The sequence below is a fragment of the Rana temporaria genome, chromosome 5 (genome assembly GCF_905171775.1).
Source record: "Rana temporaria chromosome 5, aRanTem1.1, whole genome shotgun sequence".
Classification (NCBI taxonomy): domain Eukaryota; kingdom Metazoa; phylum Chordata; class Amphibia; order Anura; family Ranidae; genus Rana; species Rana temporaria.
The window spans coordinates 314,998,367-315,024,548 of record NC_053493.1 but is presented as its reverse complement, the minus strand read 5'-3'; the positions used below and the strand labels follow the sequence as shown (position 1 = coordinate 315,024,548).

At 45.9% G+C, this 26,182-nt stretch overlaps 1 protein-coding gene across 1 annotated transcript in view; it reads left to right on the top strand.

Moving 5' to 3' along the window:
• PRKDC (protein kinase, DNA-activated, catalytic subunit) overlaps nt 1-26,182 on the top strand; it is a 677,570-nt gene that overhangs the window by 200,255 nt on the left and 451,133 nt on the right. The window contains exons 15-17 of the mRNA XM_040354170.1: nt 3,017-3,148; nt 5,202-5,345; nt 5,539-5,654. Coding sequence (XP_040210104.1) covers nt 3,017-3,148; nt 5,202-5,345; nt 5,539-5,654 — 392 coding nt within the window. The remainder of the gene's footprint in view (nt 1-3,016; nt 3,149-5,201; nt 5,346-5,538; nt 5,655-26,182) is intronic.

The window sequence follows — 26,182 nt, the reverse complement described above, 5'->3', positions numbered from 1 at the left end:
TCCTCTGGGCCCATGTGCTCTGAGGATTTTTCTTTTGCAATTTTCTTGCTTTTTCTTTTTTTTTGCTTTTCCTGCATTTTTGGATCCTGAGATCTACAATCAACTGCCGACTGGGTGACAGGCTGGATTTTCGATCCTTGTAGTCCCCCCAAGTTCGGCCATCGAGCGTGTGCCGGCATTTAGCTATGGCTGACAGCCATGCCGTAACTGTGCGGACGTTGGTTCTGTCCGGCATGCCTCCAGCCGGGGGGTCGCAGGACGGGTAAGTAGCTGCCCCCTTGCTTTGGCGGGGTGGTGCGGCTGGTGCATTCCTGGGGAGGTCGATCGGGGGTCCGCCCTGCTTTCCTCTCTCCCTCCTTCCCCGCGCTCTGGGTGGTCAGCCGTGAGGTGGGGGGTCCGCCTGGGGGGCTCCATCCTGTGGCTGTGGGCTGTGTCTGCTATCAGGGGTGTTGTTTTTATTGCCATGTGTGCAGGGGGGGCCTGTTGTGTGTTTTTCACTGTGTAACTGTGTGATGTGTTTTACTGTGCATCGCAGCTGCCATTTTGGTGGCGCCAGGGGGGCCTTTATTAGAGTTTGGCGGACATTTTCTTGTATCCCACATGCTCTTTTTGAAATTCTGTCACGTTGGGACAAGCTCCCTTCGTCTCTGGATTACCAAGTCCGGGTCAGGTCCTCCCTAGTGTGGTGGCTGACATATCTGGTACTTCGGGCCAGGAAGTCGTTCCTGCCGGGCCACTGGACGGTAGTCACGACGGATGCCAGTCTCTCCAGCTGGGGGTAGTCTGGGGTGTTCAGTCAGCCCAGGGGCGCTGGACTCGGGAGGAGTCCTGCCTGCCAATCAATGTCCTGGAACTCCGGGCGATCAGGCTGTCCCTCTTCAAGTGGTCTCTGAGACTGCAGGGTCGCCCGATCAGGATTCAGTCGGACAACGCCACGGCTGTGGTGTATGTCAATCATCAAGGGGGCACACGGAGCTCGGCTGCAGCGGCGGACGTCGCTCACATCCTCCGGTGGGCCGAAAAGAACGTTCCGGCTTTTTCGGATGTGTACATTCCGTGGGTACAGAACTGGCAGGCCGACTACCTAAGTCGCCAAATGCTAGACCAAGGAGAATGGTCGCTACACCTGGATGTGTTTCAGAGTCTGTGTCTGTAATGGGGCACTCCAGACGTGGATCTTCTGGCGTCCTGTCTCAACCGGAAGGTGTCACGGTTCGTGGCCAGGTCAAGAGACCCGTGGGCGGACGCGTCAGACACGTTGGTGGCTCTGTGGGTTCAATATCGCCTAATCTACGCCTTGCCGCCTCTGAAGCTTCTTCCTCGTCTGCTGCGCAGAGTGAGAGCCGAGGGGATACCAACAATCCTAATCGCTCCGGATTGGCCTCGCCGCCCCTGGTACGTGGATCTGGTGCGTCTGGTGGCAGACGTTCCTTGGCGCCTGCCTCTGAGAGAGGATCTTCTGTCGCAGGGTCCTATCTTTCATCCTGCTTTACAGTCGTTGGCTTTAACGGTGTGGCTATAGAAAGCCAGGGGCTGAAGGATCGAGGCCTGTCGGGCTCAGTGATCTCTACCATGCTGCAGGCACGGAAGTCTACTTCACGGAAAATTTACCATCGTACCTGGAAGGCTTACATCTCTATGTGTGAGGGGATGAATTGGCACCCCTGTACATACGTGATGTCCCGGATTCTGCTGTTCTTACAGCGTGGAGTGGATCAGGCTCTCGCCTTAAGTACGATTAAGGGTCAGATTTCGGCCTTGGCTGTTTTCTTTCAGCGACCCTTGGCGGCGCACTCTCTGGTGCGTATGTTTGTACAGGGGGTTTGACATGTGGCCCCTCCTGTGCGTCCTCCACTGCCTCCATGGGACTTGAATTTAGTCCTCTCGGTGCTTCAACAGTCTCCGTTTGAGGACATTAGGGAAATCCCTTTATTGACTCTTTCCCAGAAGGTGTTTTTTCTGGTGGCAATTACATCGGTCAGATGGGTTTCTGAATTAGCGGCCTTGTCTTGCAAGGCCCCTTACTTGATCATCCACAGGAATAATGGGGTTCTGCGGCCGCAGCCATCATTCCTTCCTAAGGTTGTTTCGGCCTTTCACATTAATGAGGATATTGTTCTATCCTTGTGTTCTCGGCCGGCGAACCAAAAGGAGGCTGCGTTGCATTCCTTGGACATGGTTTGAGCCCTACGGGTGTACCTATCTGCTACGGCTCCGTTTCGGAGGTTGGATTCACTGTTCATGTCGGTGACTGGTCCTAAGAAGGGACTGGCGGTCTCGTCGGCCAGCATTTCTAGGTGGATCAGGCAGGTCGTGCTTCAGGCCTATGCCCTAAAGGGGCGGGTGCCCCCCTTGCCGGTTACGGCGCCTTCGACCAGGGCGATTGGTGCCTCTTGGGCTTTCCGCCATCAAGCGTCAGTAAGGCAGCGACTTGGTCGTCAGTCCACACCTTCTCAAAGTTTTACAAGGTGGATGCGAGTGCATCTTCGGATGCCTCCTTCGGCCGTAAGGTTTTGCAGGCGGCTGTTTAAGGTTGAAGTTCTTCCATTGAGGAGCTCTGGTTTGTTTGGGGTGAAGTTGGTTTGCTGTGTTTTCCCACCCCTCGATTTTTTGACACTGCTTGGGGACGTCCCTAAGGTCAAGATGCTGATGTGTCCATCCATGAACGGAAGAGAAAACAGGATTTTTGTACTCACCGTAAAATCCATTTCTCTGAGTTCAAGGACGGACACAGCACCCACCCCTCCTTTGTACTGCTTGTTTACGAACTGAGGCTGCAGGACAGAGAATGGGGGATGTACCCGGGGGAACTGCCCCCTGGGAGGTACTGTGCTGTTTGGAGTGTTTAACACTTAACAACATGCTGTTTTTCTGCCTAGTCAATCTCCTAAAAGGGAGGATACTACCCTAAGGTCAATTGCTGCTGTGTCCGTCCATGAACTCAGAGAAATTGATTTTACGGTGAGTACAAAAATCCTATTTTTCTCTTCAAATGTTGATACTATGTGTTCCGTAGGATGAATATGGTAAAGAAGGCTCAGATGGAAGGGAAGCTTCCACTGAAGTTCGGACAGGAAAGTGGAAAATTCCTACCTACAAAGATTATTTGGATTTATTTAGAAGTTTACTTAACTGTGATTCAATAAAGGTATGTGTTCCTGTTTTCCTTCTGCCATATTTATTTTTAAATTAAAGAATGTTATTGCCTTAATGCTGGGACTTCTGTTTACATTTGAGATTATAGGGTTGATTTACAAAAGGCAAATGGTCTGTTCACTTTTCGCAAATGGAATTTTCCCATAGCTTAATAAATGTGAAAACTTACTTTGCAAATAATATAAAAATAGAAATCATTCTGCACTGGGTTAAACAAAGTACAAAGCAGCCTATACCAAAATCTGTGATACCAAATGTAATAAAAAAAAAAAAATACAATAATGTCGTGCTAAATCAATAAATAATAATAAATCCACAATCTTAATGTTTATAAGTATTACGTTTAACCACTTAATGACCGGGCCTATTTTCAGACAGTTTACACAAGTTAAAATCGTTATTTTTTGCTAGAAAATTACTTAGAACCCCCAAACATTATATATATATTTTCTAACACCCTAGAGAATAAAAAGGCAGTTGTTGCAATACTTTATCACACCGTATTTGCGCAGCGGTCTTACAAGCGCACTTTTTTTTTTTTTAAATGCACTTTTTTTTTTTTTTTTTTAAATACACTTTTTTTACCAAAAAAAAAAAGACAACAGTCAAGTTTTATATTGTGAAAGATAATGTTATGCCAATTAAATTGATACCCAACTTGTCACGCTTCAAAATTGCATGCACTCGTGGAATGGCGACAAACTTTTACCCTTTAAATATCTCAGTTTAAAAATGTCTACATGTTTAGAGTTGGAGGAGGTCTAGTGCTAGAATTATTGCTCTCGCTCTAACAATCGCGGTGATGCCTCACGTGTGGTTTGAACACTGTTTTCATATGCGGGCACGACTTATGCATTTGTTTCTGTGCGCGAGCTCGGAAAGACGGGGCGCTTTTAAGAAAAAAATAATTCTTATTTATTTTACTTTTTATTTTTACACTGTCCTTTAAAAAAAAAATAAAAAATAAAAATAAAAAGGTTTGCGTCACTTTTATTCCTATTGCAAGGAATGTAAACATCCCTTGTAATAGAAAAAAGCATGACAGGGCCTCTTTTACAAATGATTGGATGGTGTAAGTCAGCAAAGCTTCACCTCATTCACTAAGCAAAATGAACAGCTTATTTGTTTTTTAGTAAATCCGTAAAATACTAGTTCATATATTCATACAAATACAAACATTTTAAAACGTTTATCTGTAATATTAGAATTTGTTTTGTTAGAGCCACAAAGTGTAAAAAACATTAAAAAAATTATTTATTTAAACATGAGTACTCAAATATCAAAAAATATTATTATATAAAACATAGATGCTTCATAACGAACCTTCCTCACCATAACCATATTATAATTAAAACAGACAACTGTCCAAAAAATCTACCATGAGACTAATCATTTAGTAAAACCATGGAGCACGTATCCAGGAGGATTCGTTTTAAGCCTCCATCCCCTGGATTTATGCTAAACTGCACACCCATATTGTACAGAACAAATTGGCAGATATGTGGACTAATCTGTAGACCAAGGTAATTTAACATTCCCTTGCTATTTAAAGCTCACTAAATGCATGGATGCATGCGGTAAAAAGTCCAGCAAACTTTCCTTTTTGTTATTGCAAATTTTAGCTAGATGCATTTTGTATGTTATCTTCTGGACTTGCATTAATTGCAACATTGTATTTACGAGGAAAACATTTAATTTCAGTATGCAGTTGCGCTTGTACAACAGTCATTCACTAGTCGTTGAGGAGAACACGCACCTGTTCCAAATCCAAGGGCCAGTTTACACCAGAATCACACAGGAACAGATTGCATTTTTATTGGAGTGCAGGAAACGTGCATAGAACACGCATTTTTCTGTGCCGCATTCTGTTTTGAACTGCCCCTTAATGATTATTTAGCAGGCAGCAACATACCATCCAGAAGACTGGGATTATACAATCAATCTTTCTTCATAGAATTTCTAGTAGATGCTCACCAGTTCGTATAAACATAGGTGCAAGTTACAGTGAAGCATAGGGTTAATTCCATCCTGTCTTTTTGTCCTAGGATACCATATTCTCGGATGAAGTAGTTCAAACTGTAAATTCGCCTCTGCAATCTCTGAATAGACTGTTGTATGATGAACTTATAAAATCTGTTCTAAAAATTATAGAGAAATTGGACCTTACACTCGAAAAGCATGGTTCTGGGGTGAGTAATTATTTAGGTAATTCTCTTGTGGCGTTTCCCCAAAACTTTATTTGATTGTGTCATGTTTGATAGGTAATATATTAGTATATCTAAATTGGAATTAGGAAAATGCAGTTTTGATGTAATTTGAGTTTTAACAGGTGTTATCAGTAACAAAATATGTGTTCCTTGTCTTTCATCTGCATGTGTTCAGGATGATGAAGTTGAAAGCAGTTCTTTGGTTATTGCTACCTCTGACCCAGCAGCCAACCTGTATCCTACCAAACCAAAAGATTTTACTGCCTTTGTCAATCTGGTTGAATTTTGCAGGTATGCTCCTTGCTTCCTTCCTCTCCTCATTCCTTTCTCTCTTGACAACACTACCTCTGTTGTAGTGAAATCCCAAGCAGTGTTGTCAGCCCTGTCTGAGTTATCCCCTACTACTTACTACAGAACACTCCCCCTTAGTTATGAAGATAATGAGGGGTTGTTCTAGTCCAGCATAAGAAAACAGTATAGCAGAGACTCTTCTCAAACTTGAAGTTAGGAGCACACTGAATATTTGGCAGATCAATGTGCATTTTCTGTTGTTCATTGATGGACATAGTACTTTATAATTTTGACTGCAGGTTAAAGCGCAGGAGTAGGACACTAGGCAGAAAAAAATAACAAGCACAAAACCACCTATGATCAGTTCTAGTTGTTAGTAAACCCCCTCCTCTTCTTTATGTTTTAAAAAAAAACACCCTCTTCTATAATATAGCCTAGTGTCATAAGTGGGACCTGCAATTCTGTAGCCTCTTTTTTTTCATTTTTTTTTGCTGGGATTTGTTTTTGCAGAGATCTTTAATCAACAGCAGGACTGGATGCCAGGCTAATTTATCTAGATCTAGTATTCACCCAAGCCTGGCTGGAGAGCGCATGCAGACCTTTAGCTTTTCAGCTGTGACACCCTTTTTCTGGCCCAGGACGGCTGTTGAGTTAAACATCTTATGGAGATAAATATGACCGGGCACCTGAAGTCCATGTTACTCTGGCTGACGGCTCCCCCACCTTGGTGGGAGGTGGATCTGTGCCGGTAGTGTTAGCTTCACTGGGCTGGTAAGTAGATCTCCCCCTTACCCCTTCCTCAGGTACAGTGGCAGACTGTGGGTACTCCATGGGGTGGTCGTCTCTGCGTGGTCTCCTCCCCTCCTGGCCTGGGTGTCTTGTGTCCAGTTCCCCCCTCCTCCACCTCGCTTTCTCTCCCCCTTAATTTGAAGGTACCCCAGGCTCGGTAAGCAGGGTTTTTCCTTTTGTCCATCCCCTGTTGCATGGCTGCTTGGGGAGGCTCTGAGGCTGCTCTCCCGTTTTGTGAGTTTAGTGGGTGAATGATAGATCCCTCTGTTTCCCAGCGACGTTCGCTATTTGCTGGACGGGTGAACAAAAGCCATTTTGGTGTAGCAATGGCAGCCATTTTCTTGGGGCCTGCTGGTGTATGCGTGGCCATTTCCTCTGAGTTTGTTTGGCAGCCATTTTGTTGAGGACTGACCATTTTTGGTGGGACCAGTTTCGCTGTCGTATCTCCATATGGCAGGTGGCCATTTTGGCGTGGATTCTGCCAGTAGCCATTGTGGTGGGGACCAAGCGACAACCATTTTAGTGTGGTTGCCAGGCGGCGACCATCTTTCGGCCCTCTAAAGCTAGTTCCGGGCTGGCGAGGCGGTCTTTCCCTGTGACTCTGACCTGTTTGGCACTCCTCCACATGGGTTACCAAACTGTGGTGGGGACACTACACACAGCATAGGTGGACTTGGTCCAGGCGGTGGTGAGTCCTACTGAGATTACCCTATCACTGCTGCAGCCTGCTAGGGGTGTTTTTTTTGGCTTCCTTTCTGTGGACGTGGTCCTTGATGTGCCTGGTCTGGGGTGGTGCGCCACATATGGAGTATCAGTAGCAACATCTCTTCCTGACCATGGAGGTGTCAGAGTCTTCAGAGTCCTCTATTCCATTGGAGGCATTGTTAACCACTTGAGGACCCCTTCACGCCGATATACGTCGGCAGAATGGCACGGCTGGGCACATCCACGTACCTGTACGTGGCCCTTTAAGCCCAGCTGTGGGGTCGCGCACGCACGCGACCCGGTCCAAAGCTCCGTGACCACGCCCGCAGACCCGATCGCCGCCAGTGTCCCGCAATCGGTCCTCCGGAGCTTAAGAACGGGGAGAGGTGTGTGTAAACACACCTTCCCTGTTCTTCGTTGTGGCAGTGTCATTGATCGTGTGTTCCCTGATATAGGGAAACACGATCAATGACGTCACACGTCCAGCCCCGCCCCCCCCTACAGTTAGAAACATATATGAGGTCACACTTAACCCCTTCAGCGCCCCCTAGTGGTTAACTCCCAAACTACAATTGTCATTTTCACAGTAAACAATGCATTTCTCTTTCGTTCATAGACGGACACAGCATCCTTTGACCTTAGGGTTATGCTTCTTCCTACCAGGAGATTTAGGCAGAATTCTACAGCACTTAAGGTGTTAAAAACTTTCCTTCATGCCGCTCCTCCCAGGGGGCGTGGCTCCCCCAGGCATAACCCCCACTCTGCTTTAGCAGCCTCAGTTTGTTTCTGCCTAACCGTCAGGAGAGTCAGGCTCTCTCTGGAGTCCTGGACTCTGGAGTTTTTTCTTGCAAATTTTTTTGCATTTTGCGAGTTTTTTCCTCGCTTTTTTATTTTATTTTTATTTTTGAATCCTGCGATTCTTCTATCAACAGCCGACTGGGTGACAGGCTGGGTCCTCGACCCTTGTAGTCCCCCCAGGTTCGGCCTTCGAGCGTGTGCCGGCCCTCAGCTCCGCTTTGGGACGTCCACGACAGGCCCCATTGCTCCAGGGGCGGCCGGGGAACTTCGGTTCTAGGGCACACATATGACCGGTCTCTATGGCCTTGTCACAGTGTGTCTGGCTGACAGCCATGCCGTTCGCGGACGTTGGTTCTGTCTGGGATACCTCCAGCCAGGTAGTCGCAGGACAGGTAAGTAGTGGCCCCTTACTCAGGTAAGTGGTCTGGCTGGAATGTTTTCCCTTGGGAGGTCGACTGAGGGTTTTCCCCTGCTTTCCTCTCTCCCTTATTCCTCTCCCTCCTTTCCCCTTTGGGTGACGGCTGTGCAGGGGGTTTTTTCCCTGGGGCTCATATTTTTTTTTTTTTTTTCACTCGGGTATGGCTGGGGCTGTTCTGTGTCACTGCAGGGGACTGTGGTGGACATTCTGGGCATTTTTGTGTGTGCTGTGTGCTGTTTTGGTGTACTGTCATTTTTGGGTACACTGTCTTTTTAAAACTGCGCAACGGCGGCCATTTTGCCGGAGCCGCGCTTGTATTATTCGGCGGCCATTTTCTTGTGGCCGGCGCCATTTTCAGCACTAGTTCGGCCTCTAGTGGCCGTTTCGGCGGGGAAAAAAGACCGCGAATCATCTGAGGGGACAGACGCAGCGCTGCAGCTTCTCCTCAGCACACACTTGCCTTCACAGACCGCGCTGTACCAGGGGGTGGTGAGTCTCAGGGGGCCCCATGCTGTGCTCTAGCGGCCGGGAGGTGACCTGTGGGGGACTTTTTTCCTGCCCTTGGCAGTAGGGGTGAAATGGCAACAGCAATATGGAGCCTGAATCAGGCCCCTCATTTCTTACAATGCCGGAATTAACCCTTAAGCGCCCCTCCCCCTGCCACATCTGTTGAATCGGTGTCGGCTGTCCTGGAGTCTTTTCTCACCAGGTTTGAAGCAGCCAGTGCTCGGTTGGGGGGTAAAAAAGCGCCCCCCCCCGGAGGCTGTTTCTGGGGATATCTCTGACGCAGAATCTGATGCTTCTGGTTCTGTCATGTCAGAGGATGCGGGCTTAACCCACATGGACAGCGAGGATGACTCTGCTGCGGAGTCTGCTGATAAGGAATTTGTTGGAGCTCTTATTACTGCGGTGCGTGAGGCTCTTCATTTAGAGGATTTGGCGGAGACACCAGCGGTGTCAGTCCTTTTGGATTCCGCAAACCACCGCGTACCGCTAAGGTATTCCCCTGTGTTCCTTATTTAGACAATATGTTGTATAAGGAATGGGATACACCGCAAAAGGCTTTTACGGTTCCTAAAAGCTTTGCTACCGTTACCCCCTGGAGGAGGACTTTTTTAAAAAAGTGGGTCACTCCTCCGTCGGTGGACCCTCCTGTGTCCAGACTGAGTAAGGCTACTACGTTGCCTGTGGAGGGGGCTCCTGCTTTCAAGGACCCCGCTAATAGGAGAGTGGAGGCCGTGGCCCGCTCCCTGTTCTCGGTGGTGGGTTCGGTGGTAAGGCCGGCTCTGGCCGGAGCCCTGGTAGCTCAGACGCTGACTGAAAGGGCGAAGCTCCTGCTGCAGGACCTGGAGGTCCAGGGGGCTTCCGAGTCCTCTAGGGACCTGGCTGAACAGTTGATTCAGGGTCAGAAGTTTCTCTGCGAGGCGGATATGGATTAGATTCCTTTGCTTTCCAGGGCTTCTGTCTACGCAGTGGTTCTGCGCCGCCTTATATGGCTGAAGTGCTGGTCGGCTGACCAGTACTCAAAAAAGGCCTTGGTAGATTTGCCCTTTAAGGGCGGACGGCTTTTGGGGGCATCCCTGGATGACATCATTAAGGATGCCACTGGAGGTAAGAGCACCTTGCTCCCTCAGTCGGGGAAGGGTAGGGAACCTCGCCGCAAGCAAAGTCCTACTTTTACTACCCCCTAAACGGTTTTTTTCGTGCGCCAGCGCGGCTGGAAAAGGTCCGCAAGGTGCAAAAGCCCTTGCTGCCGGGCGTAAGCGCCCCTGGTTCAAAAAACCGAACAAGCCTGCGGACAAGCCTGCTTCCGCATGAAGGTCTGCCCCCGCCCGGGTCTCGGGTGGGGGGACGGCTTCACGACTTCGTGGATCGGTGGAATTCTCTTCTATCCGACCGTTGGGTTTGCGAGGTGGTCGCCTCGGGGTACAAGATAGAGTTCCTTTCTTGTCCCCCAAAACAGATTTTTTTCCATCCAACCTCCAGCTTCCTCCGGATCGTCGGCTAGCCCTGTCCGGGGCTGTCCAGGATCTTCTGGACAGGGGGGTGGTTGTGCCGGTCCCCTCGCTGGAACGGTTTCGGGGGTTCTACTCCAATCTGTTCGTGGTCCCCAAGAAGGGAGGGGTTCGCCCTATCCTGGACCTAAAGGCCCTCAACTCCTTTGTCAAGGTGCAGCGATTCAGGATGGAGTCGGTCCGTTCTATCATGGCGTCCCTCCACCAGGGGGACTTCATGGCGTCCTTAGACATCATGGACGCATACCTGCATGTTCCCGTTTGCACAAGCCACCAAAGGTATCTGCGCTTTGCGATCGGGGAGGACCACTATCAATTCGTGGCCCTCCCGTTCGGGCTGGCGTCGGCACCACGGGTGTTCACCAAGGTGCTCGCCCCGATCCTGGCCTTGCTACGGCAGCGAGGGATCGCTATCGTGGGATACCTGGACGACCTTCTCCTGAGAGCTTCTTCAGGCTCAGAGTTAGAGGAGGACGTGTCCATCACGTGTCGGACTCTGCAGGAGTTCGGCTGGTTTCTGAATCTCAGAAAATCAGTGTTGGTTCCGTCCCAGAGGCTGGAACCCCTGGGGCTGGTTTTGGATTCGGGGGAGACAAAAGTGTTCCTCCCATCGCAAAACCTGCTGACCCTGCAATCTGCAGTGAGACAGTTGTTGACCCAGAAGTGGTCATCTCTTCGCTTCTGCATGCGGGTTCTGGGTCTGATGGTGGCCTCCTTCGAGGCAGTTCTGTATGCCCAATCCACACCAGGGTACTACAGAAGGAGATTCTGTCACGATGGGACAGGGTCCCATCTTCTCTGGATCACCAGATTCGGTTGAGCCATCTGGCCAAGTCTTCCCTGGCATGGTGGCTGACGTCTCTGGTGCTTCGGTCCGGGAAGTCTTTTCTTCCGTGCCGCTGGACAGTGGTCACGACGGATGCCAGCCTCTTCGGCTGGGGGGGCGTCTGGGGCACCCAGTCAGCCCAGGGGCGCTGGACTCGGGAGGAGTCCCGCCTGCCGATCAAGCTGTGCCTTGTCAGGTGGTCGCTGGAGCTACAGGGCCGTCCTGTCAGGATCCAGTCCGACAACGCCACGGCCGTGGCGTACATCAATCATCAGGGCGGCACAAGGAGCTCGGCCGCGGCGACGGAGGTCGCTCACATACTTCGGTGGGCCGAAAGGTCCGTTCCGGCCCTGTCGGCGGTATACATTCCGGGAGTTCTGAATTGGCAAGCCGACTTCCTAAGTCGCATGACTCTGGATCAAGGGGAGTGGTCTCTCCACCCGGAGGTGTTTCAGATCCTGTGCCAAAAATGGGGCACTCCAGACGTGGACCTTCTGGCGTCCCGTCTCAATCGGAAGGTGCCACGGTTTGTGGCTAGGTCAAGGGACCCGTGGGCAGACGCGTCAGTGGCTCCCTGGGTCAATATCACCTGATTTACGCCTTCCCTCCTCTAAGGCTCCTACCCCGCCTGCTGCGCAGGGTGGAAGCCGAAGGTATTCCAACGATCCTGATCGCCCCGGATTGGCCGCGTCGCTCTTGGTACGCGGACCTGGTACGTCTGGTGACAGACGCCCCCTGGCGTCTGCCTCTGAGGGAAGATCTCCTGTCTCAGGACCCGATCTTCCATCCTGCTTTACGGTCACTGGCTTTAACGGCGTGGCTGTTGAAAACCAGGTACTGAAGGACCGGGGCCTGTCGGGCCCGGTAATCTCTACCATGCTGCGTGCACGGAAGTCCACTTCTCGAAAAATTTACCATCGTACATGGAAAGCATACATCTCTATGTGTGAGGAGATGAAGTGGCACCCCCGTACTTACGTGGTGTCCCGGATCCTGCTGTTCCTACAGCGGGGAGTGGACCAGGCTCTTGCCTTGAGCACGATCAAGAGTCAGATTTCTGCTCAGGCTGTTTATTTTCAGCGTCCCTTGGCAGCGAATTCTTTGGTTCGCACGTTTGTGCAGGGGGTCCGGCATGTGGCCCCCCCGGTGCGCCCTCCGCTACCTTCTTGGGACTTGAACTTGGTCCTCTCGGCGCTTCAGCGTGCCCCCTTTGAGGACATTCGGGAGATCCCCTTGCTGACTTTGTCGCAGAAGGTGGTCTTTCTGGTAGCTATTACCTCTATCAGACGAGTGTCTGAACTGGCGGCCTTGTATTGCAAGGCCCCCTACTTGGTCATCCATCAGGATAAGGCGGTGCTGCGCCCGCAGCCCTCTTTTCTTCCGAAGGTCGTTTCGGCCTTTCACATTAACGAGGACATTGTTGTTCCATCATTATGTCCTCAGCCGAAGAACCCGAAGGAGGCCTCTTTACATTCTCTGGATGTGGTTCGGGCCCTTCGAGTTTACTTGTCGGCGACAGCTCCGTTCCGGAAGTCGGACTCGCTGTTCGTGTCTGTGTCCGGTCCCAGTAAGGGCCTGGCAGTCTCGTCGGCCACCATTTCCAGGTGGATCCGACAGGTTGTGCTTCAGGCCTACGCCCTGAAGGGGCGGGCGCCTCCCTTTCGGGTCATGGCGCATTCGACCAGGGCGATCGGGGCCTCCTGGGCTTCCGACACCAAGCCTCTGTGTTACAGGTGTGTAAGGCAGCGACCTGGTCGTCGTTCCACACTTTTTCAAAGTTTTATAAGGTGGATGTGAGTGCATCTTCTGATGCCTCCTTCGGCCGCAGGGTGTTACAGGCGGCAGTTTAAGGTTGGAGTTCCTCCGTTGAGTAACTCCGGTTTTGTTTGGGGTGTAACCTGTTTTTGCTGTGTTATTTTCCCACCCCTCGAATTTTTTTTGACACTGCTTGGGGACGTCCCTAAGGTCAAAGGATGCTGTGTCCGTCTATGAACGAAAGAGAAAAAAGGATTTTTGTACTCACCGTAAAATCCATTTCTCTGAGTTCATAGACGGACACAGCACCCACCCCTCCTTTGTTTGTACTGCTTGTTACGAACTGAGGCTGCTAAAGCAGAGTGGGGGTTATGCCTGGGGGAGCCACGCCCCCTGGGAGGAGCGGCATGAAGGAAAGTTTTTAACACCTTAAGTGCTGTAGAATTCTGCCTAAATCTCCTGGTAGGAAGAAGCATAACCCTAAGGTCAAAGGATGCTGTGTCCGTCTATGAACTCAGAGAAATGGATTTTACGGTGAGTACAAAAATCCTTTTTTTTATAGCATTTTTTGCTGTGAAAATGACAATGGTCCCAAAAATGAGTCAAAATTGTCCGATGTATCCGCCATAATGTCGCGGTCACGAAAAAAATTGCTGATCTCCGCCATTAGTAGTAAAAAAATATATATAAATAAAAATGCAATAAAACTATCTCCTATTTTGTAAACGCTATAAATTTTGCGCAAACCAATCGATAAACGATTTATTTTTTATTATTTTTTTTTACCAAAAATAGGTAGAAGAATACGTATCGGTCTAAACTGAGAAAAATATGTTTTTTTTATTTCTTTTTTTGGGATATTTTTTATAGCAAAAAGTAAAAAATATTGATTTTTTTTCAAAATTGTCGCTCTATTTTTGTTTAACCACTTAAGCCCCGGACCAATACGCTGTCTAAAGACCCAAGGTGTTTTTACAATTTGTCACTGCGCTGCTTTAACTGGTAATTGCGCAGTCATGCAATGTTGTACCGAAACGAAATTTGCGTCCTTTTCTTCCCACAAATAGAGCTTTCTTTTGATGGTATTTGATTGCCTCAGCGATTTTTATTTTTTGCGAGATAAACGGAAAAAAAAATTATTTTTCTTATAACAAAAAGTAAAAAATATCGAATAAACTAAATTTTACTCAAACATTTAGGCCAAAATGTATTCAGCCACATGTCTTTAGTAAAAAAAAATCATATTAAGCGTATATTTATTGGTTTTCACAAAAATTATAGCGTCTACAAACTAGGGTACATTTTCTGGAATTTACACAGCTTTTATTTTATGACTGCCTATCTCATTTCTTGAGGTGCTAAAATGGCAGGGCAGTACAAAACCCCCCCAAATGACCCCATTTTGGAAAGTAGACACCCCAAGGAAACTGCTGAGGGGCATGTTAAGTCCATTGAATATTTTTTTTTTTTTTGTCCCAAGTGATTGAATAATGACAAAAAAAAAAAAAAAAAAAATTACAAAAAGTTGTCACTAAATGATATATTGCTCACACATTAATTAAACTTTATACCTAGGTCCTATTGACTGTGACAAAGCTCTTGTAAGGGCGAAACGCGTCGTCTAGGACCCCTCTTAATATCCCCCTTTTATGATGGAAGATCCTATTCATGCATAAGAACTTTTATATCCGATTATTTTAATCGCCATGCAACGCTGTTGATTTTTCAACAAGCGCATACTGCAATTTGCCCACTGGAGGGCGCCTAAACTTCTCCCTGCAGTACAGCTGGTTTACTGAAACAGTGTCTCAGACGTGGGACGCTTGCATGTTCACCCAGGGAGAGCGTCCTTTCTGATAGGCTGATCCACCCTGTGTCTCCAGCAGTCACATTTATCGGGTCTGTGAAGCTTCCAGACCCGCATAGGAGAGAGCTTAGGATCCCGGACATTGTTACATCAGCCAGGAGAAGGACATTCGATCGATGTTTACATCTGGCTGGGTAATGTACTGTGCTCACCATTTGCACTAATGATGTCTTGCTAGACAGCCCACAAACTAAAACCGCAAGCTTTAACCATTTGAAGTCTGAAGAGGGTGCTGGTCTGATGCAGATATTTGGAAAGTTTTTTTATACTTTTTTTATTATATTGTGTACATTGTGGAAACTTTCCCTTTTTTAACCATATAAAGGACTGGATCTTCCGAAAATTAAAGTGTTAATGTATGTTTTTTTCTTCACAAACATTAAGTGGATTTATAATTGGTGAACTTTCAGGAGCGCAGAGTTTTCCTTTTTGGTGTATTGCTCACACATGCCATAGTTATATGTGGAATTGCACCCCTCCAAAATAGCACAAAATCCCCCCAAATGACCCCATTTTGGAAAGTAGACACCCCAAGCTATTTGCTGAGAGGGTATGCCAAGTCCATGGAATATTTTATATTTTGAAACAAGTTGCGGGAATATGACAAACTGATTTTTTTTTGCACAAAGTTGTCACTAAATGATATATTGCTCACACATGCCATAGTTATATGTGGAATTGCACCCCAAAATACATTCTGCTGCTTCTCCTGAGTACGGGGATACCACATGTGTGGGACTTTTTGTGAGCCTAGCCGCATACGGAGCCCCGAAAACAAAGCACCACCTTCAAGATTTCTTTTTTTTTTTTTTTTTTTTTTTTTTTTCCACTTCAGACTCCACCTCATAGAGTGTGCATTTACATGCTCATGTTCTGCGTACCAGCCCATTGCATCTCTACTTAGGTCTTGCATCATTAGTGTCTCTGTTTCTTGTGTAAGTTGTTTTTGTTTTCCCTCTTTTTTTTTTTTTTTTTTTTTTTTATTTATAAATTTTCTTGAATACATATTTAACTTCTTTTGCTCGACGAATACAAGAGTTTTTCCCTTAATACTTCACCCCCCTTACCCCCCCCCTCCTATCTCACCCAAAACAATCTCCTTATACCTCAACTTCTCTCTGATTTTTCTATGGTGTCCTTAAGTATATTCTCTTAACTTTTCCGCGTAACTCCATGATTTCTTAAAAGTTCTCCAACTTTCCCATTTCATATTTTGTACCATATTGTTGCCCTCCATGTCCTCCTGCAGTTCCTCCATTTTATAAGTTTCTTCAACCGCATCGATCCATTCCCAGATTAATGGACATTCCACCTCTTGCCATCCCCTTGGAATTAATCTTTTGGCAGCATTCAGTAGGTGCGGTACTAGCGATTTTTTATAACTTTTGATGCCCTCTTCCCCCCCGTGGAACAGTACTACCCAAGGGTCCATCTTTATCTTTTTCTTTGTAATCTCTTCCACGCAGGCCAGTATTTTTTCCCAGTACCTCCTTATCTTGGGGCATCCCCACCACAGGTGCGCCATATTTCCTGGTGAACCGCAGCCCCTCCAGCACTCTCCAGTCTGTCCCTCTTTAAACTTTTTTAATTTGTCTGGTGTCATATACCATCCGGCTATGCATTTAAAACACATCTCTGCTGTGCGGCTATCCACCGCGGAGGAGTGTGTCAGAGTCAGCATTTTCTCTATAGTGGTCTTATCCCGCTGTGTCCCTAGTTCCCTTTCCCATTTTTTAATGAATGGAGGTATATTCTGCTCTTCCATCTTCAGTAACATCCTATATAATCCCGAGATAGATCCTCTGGCATTTTTTGTAGAGCATATTTTTTCCAGTTCCAATAACTGATCTCCCGACCTCAGTGGGTGTGGGAGGTCTTGGATAAAATGGTTTAGTTGCCGATATCTCCATTCATTAATTTCCAGGAAAAAGTTTTTTAATTTCAACTCCTGTAGTGTTAAAATGTGACCTTCCTTCATTATATCCCTTAATTGTACAGTGTCCATTTTAATCCAGTTTCCCCCCACTTGTGTTTTACCTGGTGCAAAATAATCATTATTCTTTAGTGATATAAGAGGGGAATTATACTCCTTCACAGTTTTCTTATAAACAGTGTCCCAAACTTTAAGTGCATTTTTAGTTATCTCGTGTGCATTTTTATCTAATGTCCTAAATTGGGGAGGATTCCAAATTATCTTATCTAACCTTGTCTGTGACAATTCATTTTCTACCCTAACCCACCTTTTTTCTTTGCTAGCTCTGGCCCACTCCACCACTCTTGTTAATATCACCGCCTCATAGTATCTCTTGACATCGGGCACCGCTAATCCACCCTTTTTTTTTGGTTGTTTTAGTGTCTGAAGTGCTATCCTGTGTTTCTTATTTCTCCATATATAATTCATTATTAATTTTCTGAGGGTAGAGAGCAATGTCCCGGGGAGGGCAATGGGAATCATCTGGAATTTATATAAGATTTTTGGTAAAATAACCATTTTGCAGTAATTAATTCGTCCTATCCATGATATTGCCCTGTTTTCCACCCTTTTTATTTCTGTCTTAATTTCATTCAATAAAGGTATGAAATTTATCGTATACATCTCCCTAGTAGATTTAGCTAGCAGTATCCCTAGGTATTTAAGTTCTTTAACCCAAGCAAATTTGTACTTCGTTTTCAGGAGTTGCTCTTCTGTCTTGCTTATGTTTATACTCATAATCTCCGTTTTTGTGATATTTAATTTAAGGTTTGAAATTTCTCCGTATTCACTACATAGATTTAGAAGGTTTGGGATTGATGTTTTGGGATCCGTTAAGTAGAGGAGGACGTCGTCTGCAAAAGCTGCAAGTTTATGGTCTTCCTCCCCTATTTTAACCCCTTTTATTTTTTGAAAGTTTCGGATCCTAGCCAGCAGGGGTTCCAATGAGAGCACGAACAGTAGTGGCGATAGAGGGCACCCTTGCCTTGTACCGTTTCTCATTAAGAAGGTTTGAGATAGACTTCCATTTATTTTTATTTTAGCCGTAGGGAACCTGTAAAGGGTGCCGATCCACTCCATCATCCTCTGTCCAAACCCCATTTCCTTCAGGGTGAGCAACATAAGTCCCCAGTCTACCCTGTCAAACGCTTTTTCTGCGTCTATTGACAGGAGTACACCTGGGGACCCCGTTGCCCTCATTTTCCGGAGGATTAACAGTGTTCTAACCCCGTTATCTCTCCCCTCTCTTCCCTGGACAAACCCCGTCTGATCCGGGTACACCAATTTCGACATTTCCTGTTTGACTCTCCCGGCCAATACCTTTGCAAACAGTTTTAAATCTGTGTTGAGCAGAGATATCGGCCGGTATCCTGAACAATTTTCAATGTCCTTACCTTCCTTAGGGATAACGGTGATAGTTGCCTCCGATGCCTCTTTACTTAGTTCGTACTCCTTTCCGAGCCCATTAAAATACTGGCATAGCCTTGGCAGAAGTATCTCCTTAAATTTTTTGTAATACATTACTGTAAAGCCGTCTGGCCCCGGACTTTTACCTGAGGCAGAGCTTGATAGTGCTAATTTAATTTCGTTTTCCGTAATTTGCCTGTCCATCCCCTCTGCGTCTATTTGACTGACTTTTGATAACCCTGCTTCTTCTAAAAATGCTGAGATTTTATTTTCTTTCTCCCCTTTTTGCCAGTTTTTTTTTTCTACCGAGTATAGTTTTTCATAATATAATCTAAATGTTTCAGCAATATCTTTTGTTGTATGCAAGACTTCTCCTTTTTCATTTTTAATTTTATCTATATAATTCCTTGATTTCTTTCTTTGTACCATCCGAGCCAGATGTTTGCTTGTTTTATTTCCCCACCTGTATCTCTCCCTTGCCACCAAGTTAAATTCCCTTCTTGTTTCCCGGTCAATCAGATATTTAAGTTCGTTCCGCTTATTAACTAGGTCCAAATATATATCTCGTTGTTTACCATTTTTTTTATGTGTTAGTTCTAAATTGAAGATCTCTTCTACTAATTTTTCCCTTTTACTGTTCATTTCTTTTTTCCTCCTTGCTCCTTCGGAGATTAACACCCCTCTAATCACCGCCTTATGTGCGTCCCATAGTGTTGCTGCCGAAATTTCGTCTGTCTTGTTTATCTCAAAATATTCCTCTAATTCCTTTTTAACCCTCATTAAACTTTTCTCTTCTATTAGTAGTTTCTCATTTAGTCTCCAATTTGAATAGGTCCTTTGATTGCCTGTAATATTTATGGATATGCTAATTGGGGCATGGTCAGAAATCGTCATGGTCTATATTTTTGTCTCGACCACCGCATCTAACATTCTATGCTCAATAAAAATGTGATCGATCCGGGAGTAGCTCTCATGTACATGGGAATAAAATGTATAATCTCGTTTGCTTGGGTTAAAGATCCTCCATGTGTCTACTAATTGGCTTCTATGCAGACTACCTTTTACCTTTCTTAATTGCCTTTCTTGAGTTTCTAATGTCTGGTGTGTTTTATCGGCCTTTGTGTCCATACAAAAGTTTAGATCTCCTCCCAGTATTGTCTTTCCCCTCCTGAAGTCTTTTAATTTCCCCAGGATTCCCAGGAGGTATTTCATCGGGGAGGTATTTGGTGCTGTGACGGTATCGGTATGATATCCCCGTCAACGTTCCCTTCTTCCCATAACGAAAATCACCCCAATATTCCACGAGGAGGGATATCCCTGGAATCGCCCAGAAAGCCACACATGAGACCAGCTTACTGCTTGAACAACACAGCCTTTAATGGTTTTTCTTCTCAGCTTTTTATACAGTCCAAGACATTGAAGCAACAATGAAATCTCCACCCAACCCAATCACACACTAAGGCTAATTACTAAAACATTCCAGACAGGTCGGCACCGACCGACAATTATCATGTCTAATCACTGCACATTCCTTACACAACAAACCACCTTTACACACTTGAGTTTCCTAAGCAGACGTTTCGTCTGCTTCCAGTTTGACACCTATTAACACCTCTGAGAATCACTAGGTTGTAGACAGGGTTATCACACAATTAAAGGCCTTTCAAAAGCTAGCCTTATTTAACATATGAACAGTCCTTACAGAGAGAGATGAATCACACATAAAACACCTGTTACCTGTAACCAACAGCATTAAGTTAGCAGGGAGAGCATTAGACTGAAGCATATAGGCAATTGCATCACAGGTGCATATATGTTTACAAGAGTATATTCCTCCTCCTCTAGTTTTCCCCTTAAAAAGAGGAATCTTCCTTCTGGGTCTGTCAATCGGTCTGTTAACTCAAACCTAGTCCCCTTAGCTATTCCGATTGCTACCCCTCTAGCCCTTTTAGTAATGGTATCACCATAGTACCATATGGGAAAGTCAGGGGAATATAGCTTTATGTTTGATCCTAGTGTAAGATGGGTTTCTTGTAAAAAAAACTACACCTGACCTATACCTCTTTAGTTCCTTTAGTACTTTATGTCTCTTTGATGGACTATTGAGCCCTTTTATGTTATAAGATAGGCATTTAATTACCGGCATCTTGGCTATTTATTACGCTTTCTTCCGATTGTTTTGGTGAGATAGGATATCTTCCCCCCTCCCCTCCCCTCCTCCCCTCCCTCCCTCCCCTCCCCTCCTCCCCCCCTCCCCTCCTCCCCTCCTTCCCTCCCCTCCCCCTTCCCTCCCCTCACCCTCTTCCCCCCCCTCCCACCCCCCCCGTTGGCCTATCACAGACCACTGAACCATCTTCCAAATCTTGGTTCAGTTTCGCTCTGGGTGAGGTTTTGGGAATTCCCCCCCCCCTCCTGCCGTTCTTTCACCAGGAGGGGTGGGGGGGAAGTTTGGCCTATCTCCTCCCTATCTCCAAGGGGGCCCTCCCGGGTCTCCAAAAAAAACAGTGGCTTACAAAAAATGAAGAAGAAGAGAAAAAGAGCCTCCCAAGGGGCCCCCAGGGAGAGAGGGTATATTACATGAGCGAGCGAGCAGAGAGACAAAGAGAGGGGGGGGGGAACCCCCACTTCCCCCCTCCCTCCCGTCTCCGCCTCCCCCCTACTCCCAGCCCGGTAGGTCAGGCACCTGCATGTCCAATTTCTTGCAAAAATCATTTAACTCCTCGGGAAATCTCAGTGTCGCGGATCTCCCCTCTTTTGTCCCGATTAAACAAGAAGGGAAGCCCCAATTATATTTGATATTCAGATCTATCATTTGTTTTAGGAGTGGTTTTAACAACCATCTTCTTGCCAAAGTTTCTGGGGCTACGTCCGTGAATATCTGGAGCTCTGCCCCTTCAAATACCATCGGGGGGTGTCCCCTCAATCTCTTCCAGATTGCTTCTTTGTCTTCGTATAATCGGAACCTTACTATAACATCTCTTGTTCGCTCAGGGGCCCCTCTTTTCGGGTTTCCTACTCGGTGGACCCTTTCGATCCTAACTGGGTTGTCTGCTGTTCTTTCCAATAATGGGTTAAATATCATCTGAATTATTGTCCTTAGGTCCTCACCCCTCCTCTCTGGTATAGATCTTATCCTAAGGTTTTGTCTGCGATTTCTGTTTTCCTGGTCTTCTAGTTTATAGAGAATGTGTCTCTGCTGCAGTTGGATCCGATCCATCTGATCTTTTAATAGGTTTGATTCTTGTTCTTGTTTCTCTAATTGTTCCTCTGCTGATTCTATTCTGGATAACATGTGGCCAACATCGGTTCTCTGGTTCTGTATTTCCCCCTTTATCACATTTTCCAAGTTTAACAGCATCTCTGCCATATCTCTCTTAGAGGGGGACTGTGAGTCTGGGCTTTGTTCCTCAGCCCTACTGCTTTCCAATCCAGTTCCCAGGGGTCCCCCCTCTCTTGATTCCATTGATGTTTCTCTGGGGTCCTCCTTCTGCGATTTCTTATCCTCCGCTTTTTTTGCCTTATTTGCTGGTTGTTGCTTAGTTGTTGTCTGGGCTCCGATAACTCGTGGACTCTCTCCTCTGGTCATGAAGGGTCTTATTGAGCTTGTTGCAGTTGTATTGCTTGGAGTGGTAGGGGGTCCCCCCTTTGTCGATCTACTTGTCATTCTGCTCATATTGATCCCCCTCCTTCTGATTCTCTTCCCCAGTTTGACCCCTTGTTTCCAACGAACTGGCACCGGGGTCGGCTTTGCCGGGGAGTCAGTATGTCTGAGCTGTGTTTTCTACGGGGTTTCCAAGAATACCTGGCTGATCCTGTACCGCACAGCCGCAGGATATCCTAGTGGATTTATTCCTCCTCCGTCTTCTCTTTCATATATTTATAGATGGTTTTAATTAATACTTGATCCGGCTCTGTGCGGGCAGGGTCTGCATTTGCAGAAGGGCGCTCTGACGGGCCTCGCCTATCTACCATTCCCAGTTGGGGTATCCAAGAGGGAGGGGCTGAGTGACTGTCGGTTTTCTCCCCCTTCAGTCCTCCTGTTTTTTCTCTCTCCTTTCCCTCCTCCCTCCCCTCTCCCCCTCTTTCCCCCCCTTTTTTTTTCTATTTTCCCCTTTCTCTTTTTTTTTTTTTTTTTTTTTTTTACTTTTCCTTCTTTTCCTTTCCTCTCTACACCCCGGAATCCAATTAAAAAAGAGGGGGCTGCGAAAAACGGCCTAAATCAGAAAACCTCCGGTAGTTCCAGCAATTCCCTAATATAGGGAGTACTAATAAATATCCTTTAGACGGCAGCCACAGTCCCAGGAGAATCGGGGAATAGGCCCACCTTTAAGGCCGTATGTTTGAGGGATCAGAGTTCCCAAAAGAAAAAAGAGGGGGGGGTGGGAAAATGAGGCAAAGACAGAGAGCCAAAGTACATATATTTGTATAAATTTGCCTAAACCATTTTCCAGGCTTTCCCACTTGAGATATATACAATCCCCTTCAGTTAGTTCATTAGTTAGTTAGTTAGTTGCTTAATTAGTTGATTCATTAGTGTATCATTGTCTGACCTGTTTATTCAGATGTTTAATCTGGGGGAGGCAGTTGATTATCTCCAAATCTCCAATTCACTTCACCGCTTCTCCTCTATGTGTCCTCCTGTTCATACTTTAGTGTACATTATTTTACTTCAGACCATATATTTGTTAGACCTCATTTCCCTTATGCATCCAGCAACCATATTTCAATCATGTAATAAGGGTAATCTCTCATTTAACCTATCATGCAGCCAACAGCATGTCATACCTTTTTGGGATTTTTTCCACTGTATTTAATATGTCTCCCTTCCCGGTAAGTTCAATCAACACACAACTAACCGGTCCTCTGAGCCCCCTTCAACATAGCTTAGTCAAACACCTAGTGTACCTTTTTCATTCCAGGTCCGTGGAGAGGGGGTGCGCTAGGAGTCCATCTGCGCTCAGCCTGTCAGCTGGCTCAACATACTCACGTCTGTGAAGTTTTAGTTGCCAGCGTGCACTCCGCTCCTTGATGCGGCGTGGAGTTATCTCCCTATCTGCGGCTCTCAGTGCGACAGTCCCTCCGGTTCCACAGGGGTCAGTTGGTGGAATGTGCTGCGAGGTATGCTGCGTGCTGCATGGGGGATTTCCTCTCCTTCATTCGCTATGGTCCGTCCTTCCTCCCATTATTCCCAAAGCTCTTCACTCCTCACCCCGGAGCGTGACGCGACCTCACGTCCTCACGTGCACGCGCCCGCACGCCATCTGTGCACCCACCTTCAAGATTTCTAAGGGCATACATTTTTGATTTCACTCCTCACTACCTATCACTACCTATCACAGTTTTGAAGGCCATAAAATGCCAAGATGGCACACAACCCCCCCAAATGACCCCATTTTGGAAAGAAGACACCCCAAGCTATTTACTGAGAGGCATGTTGAGTCCATGGAATATTTAATTTTATGGCCCCAAGTGATTGAATAATGACCAAAAAAAAATTATTTTTTACAAAACGTCACTAAATGATATATTTCTCACACATGCCATGGGCATATGTGGAATTACACCCCAAAATACATTCTGCTGCTTCTCATGAGTACGGGGATACCACATGTGTGGGACTTTTTGGGAGCCTAGCCGCGTACGGGGCCCCGAAAACCAAGCACTGCCTTCAAGATTTCTAAGGGCATAAATTTTTGATTTCACTACTCTCTACCTATCACAGTTTTGAAGGCCATAAAATGCCAAGATGGCACACAAGCCCCCCAAATGACCCCATTTTGGAAAGAAGACACCCCAAGCTATTTGCTGAGAGGCATGTTGAGTCCATGGAATATAAAGTCACTGAATAATGACCAAAAAAAAAAAAAAATGACAAAACGTTGTCACTAAATGATATATTTCTCACACATGCCATAGGCATATGTGGAATTACACCCCAAAATACATTCTGCTGCTTCTCCTGAGTACGGGGATACCACATATGTGGGACTTTTTGGGAGCCTAGCCACGTACGGGGCCCCGAAAACCAAGCACTGCCTTCAAGATTTGTGTGAGTGAAATCAAAAATGTATGTCCTTAGAAATCTTGAAGGTGGTGATTGGATTTCGGGGTCCCGTACGCGGCTAGGCTCCCAAAAAGTCCCACACATGTGGTATCCCCGTACTCAGGAGAAGCAGCAGAATGTATTTTGGGGTGCAATTCCACATATAACTGTGGCATGTGTGAGAAATATATCATTTAGTGACAATGTTTTGTACATTTATTTATTATTTTTTTTTTTTTGGTCATTATTCAATCACTTGGGGCAAAAAAATTAAATATTCCATGGACTCAACATGCCTCTCAGCAAATAGCTTGGGGTGTCTACTTTCCAAAATGGTGTCATTTGGGGGGGTTTTGTGCTATTTTGGCATTTTATGGCCTTCGAAACTGTGATATGTAGTGGGGAGTGAAATCAAAAATTTGCGCCCTTAGAAATGCTGAAGGCGGTGCTTGGTTTTCGGGGTCCCGTACGCGGCTAGGCTCCCAAAAAGTCCCAAACATGTGGTATCCCCGTACTCAGGAGAAGCAGAAGAATGTATTTTGGGGTGTAATTCCACATATGCCCATGGCATGTTTGAGCAATATATCATTTAGTGACAACTTTGCGCAAAAATTTTTTTATTTTTCCCGCAACTTGGGTCAAAATATAAAATATTCCATGGACTTGAGATGCCTCTCAGCAAATAGCTTGGGGTGTCTACTTTCCAAAATGGGGTCATTTGGGGGGGTTTTGAATTGTCCTGGCATTTTATGCACAACATTTAGAAGCTTATGTCGCACATCACCCACTCTTCTAACCACTTGAAGAAAAAGCCCTTTCTGACACTGTTTGTTTACATAAAAACATTATTTTTTTGCAAGAAAGTTAAGTTGAACCCCCAAACATTATATATTTTTTTAAAGCAAAGGCCCTACAGATTAAAATGGTGGGTGTTGCAAACATTTTTTCCACACAGTATTTGCGCAGCGTTTTTTCAAACGCATTTTTTTGGGGAAAAAATACACTTTTTTTTTTTATTTTAAAGCACTAAAACACACTATATTGCCCAAATTATTGATGAAATAAAAATGATGATCTTAGGCCGAGTACATGGATACCAAACACGACATACTTTAAAATTGCGCACAAACGCGCAGTGGCGACAAACTACATACATTTTTAAAAGCCTTTACAGGTTACCACATTCGATTTACAGAGTAGGTCTACTGCTAAAATGACTGCCCTCGATCTGCCCTTCGCGGTGATACCTCACATGCATGGTGCAATTGCTGTTTACATATGACTCCAGACCGACGCTTGCATTTGCCTTTGCGCAAGAGCAGGGGGGGACAGGGATGTTTTTTTTTTTTTTTTTATATTTATTTCGCTTTTTTTATTTTATTTGTTAACTGTTCCTTCCATTTTTTTTTTTTTACCATTTTTATTGTTATCTCAGGGAATGTAAATATCCCTTATGATAGCAATAGTTAGTGACAGGTACTCTTTTTTTTTTTTTTTTTTAAATGGGGTCTATTAGACCCTAGATCTTTCCTCTGCCCTCAAAGCATCTGACCACACCAAGATCGGTGTGATAAAATGCTTTCCCATATTCCCAATGGCGCTGTTTATATCCGGGGGGGGGGACATTCCCTCCCACTGAATGTAAAAGCAGTCTAGAGGCTAATTAGCCACTAGGACTGCTTTTACATGAAAGCCGACCGCTGGCTGAAAAGAATGATACCAAGATGATGCCTAAACCCGCAGGCATCATTCTGGTATAACCATTCAAAGTCCAGCAACATACCAGTACGTTGATGGTTCTTGTTGGACATGTATTGTTTTTTTTTTTTTCATGCAGCCTGTTGGCTGAACGAAAAAAAGATTGATCGGTGGGTATGCCCACCATTAGAATACCTCCCCCCTTCATCCACCCACTTCTAATGATGGGCATACA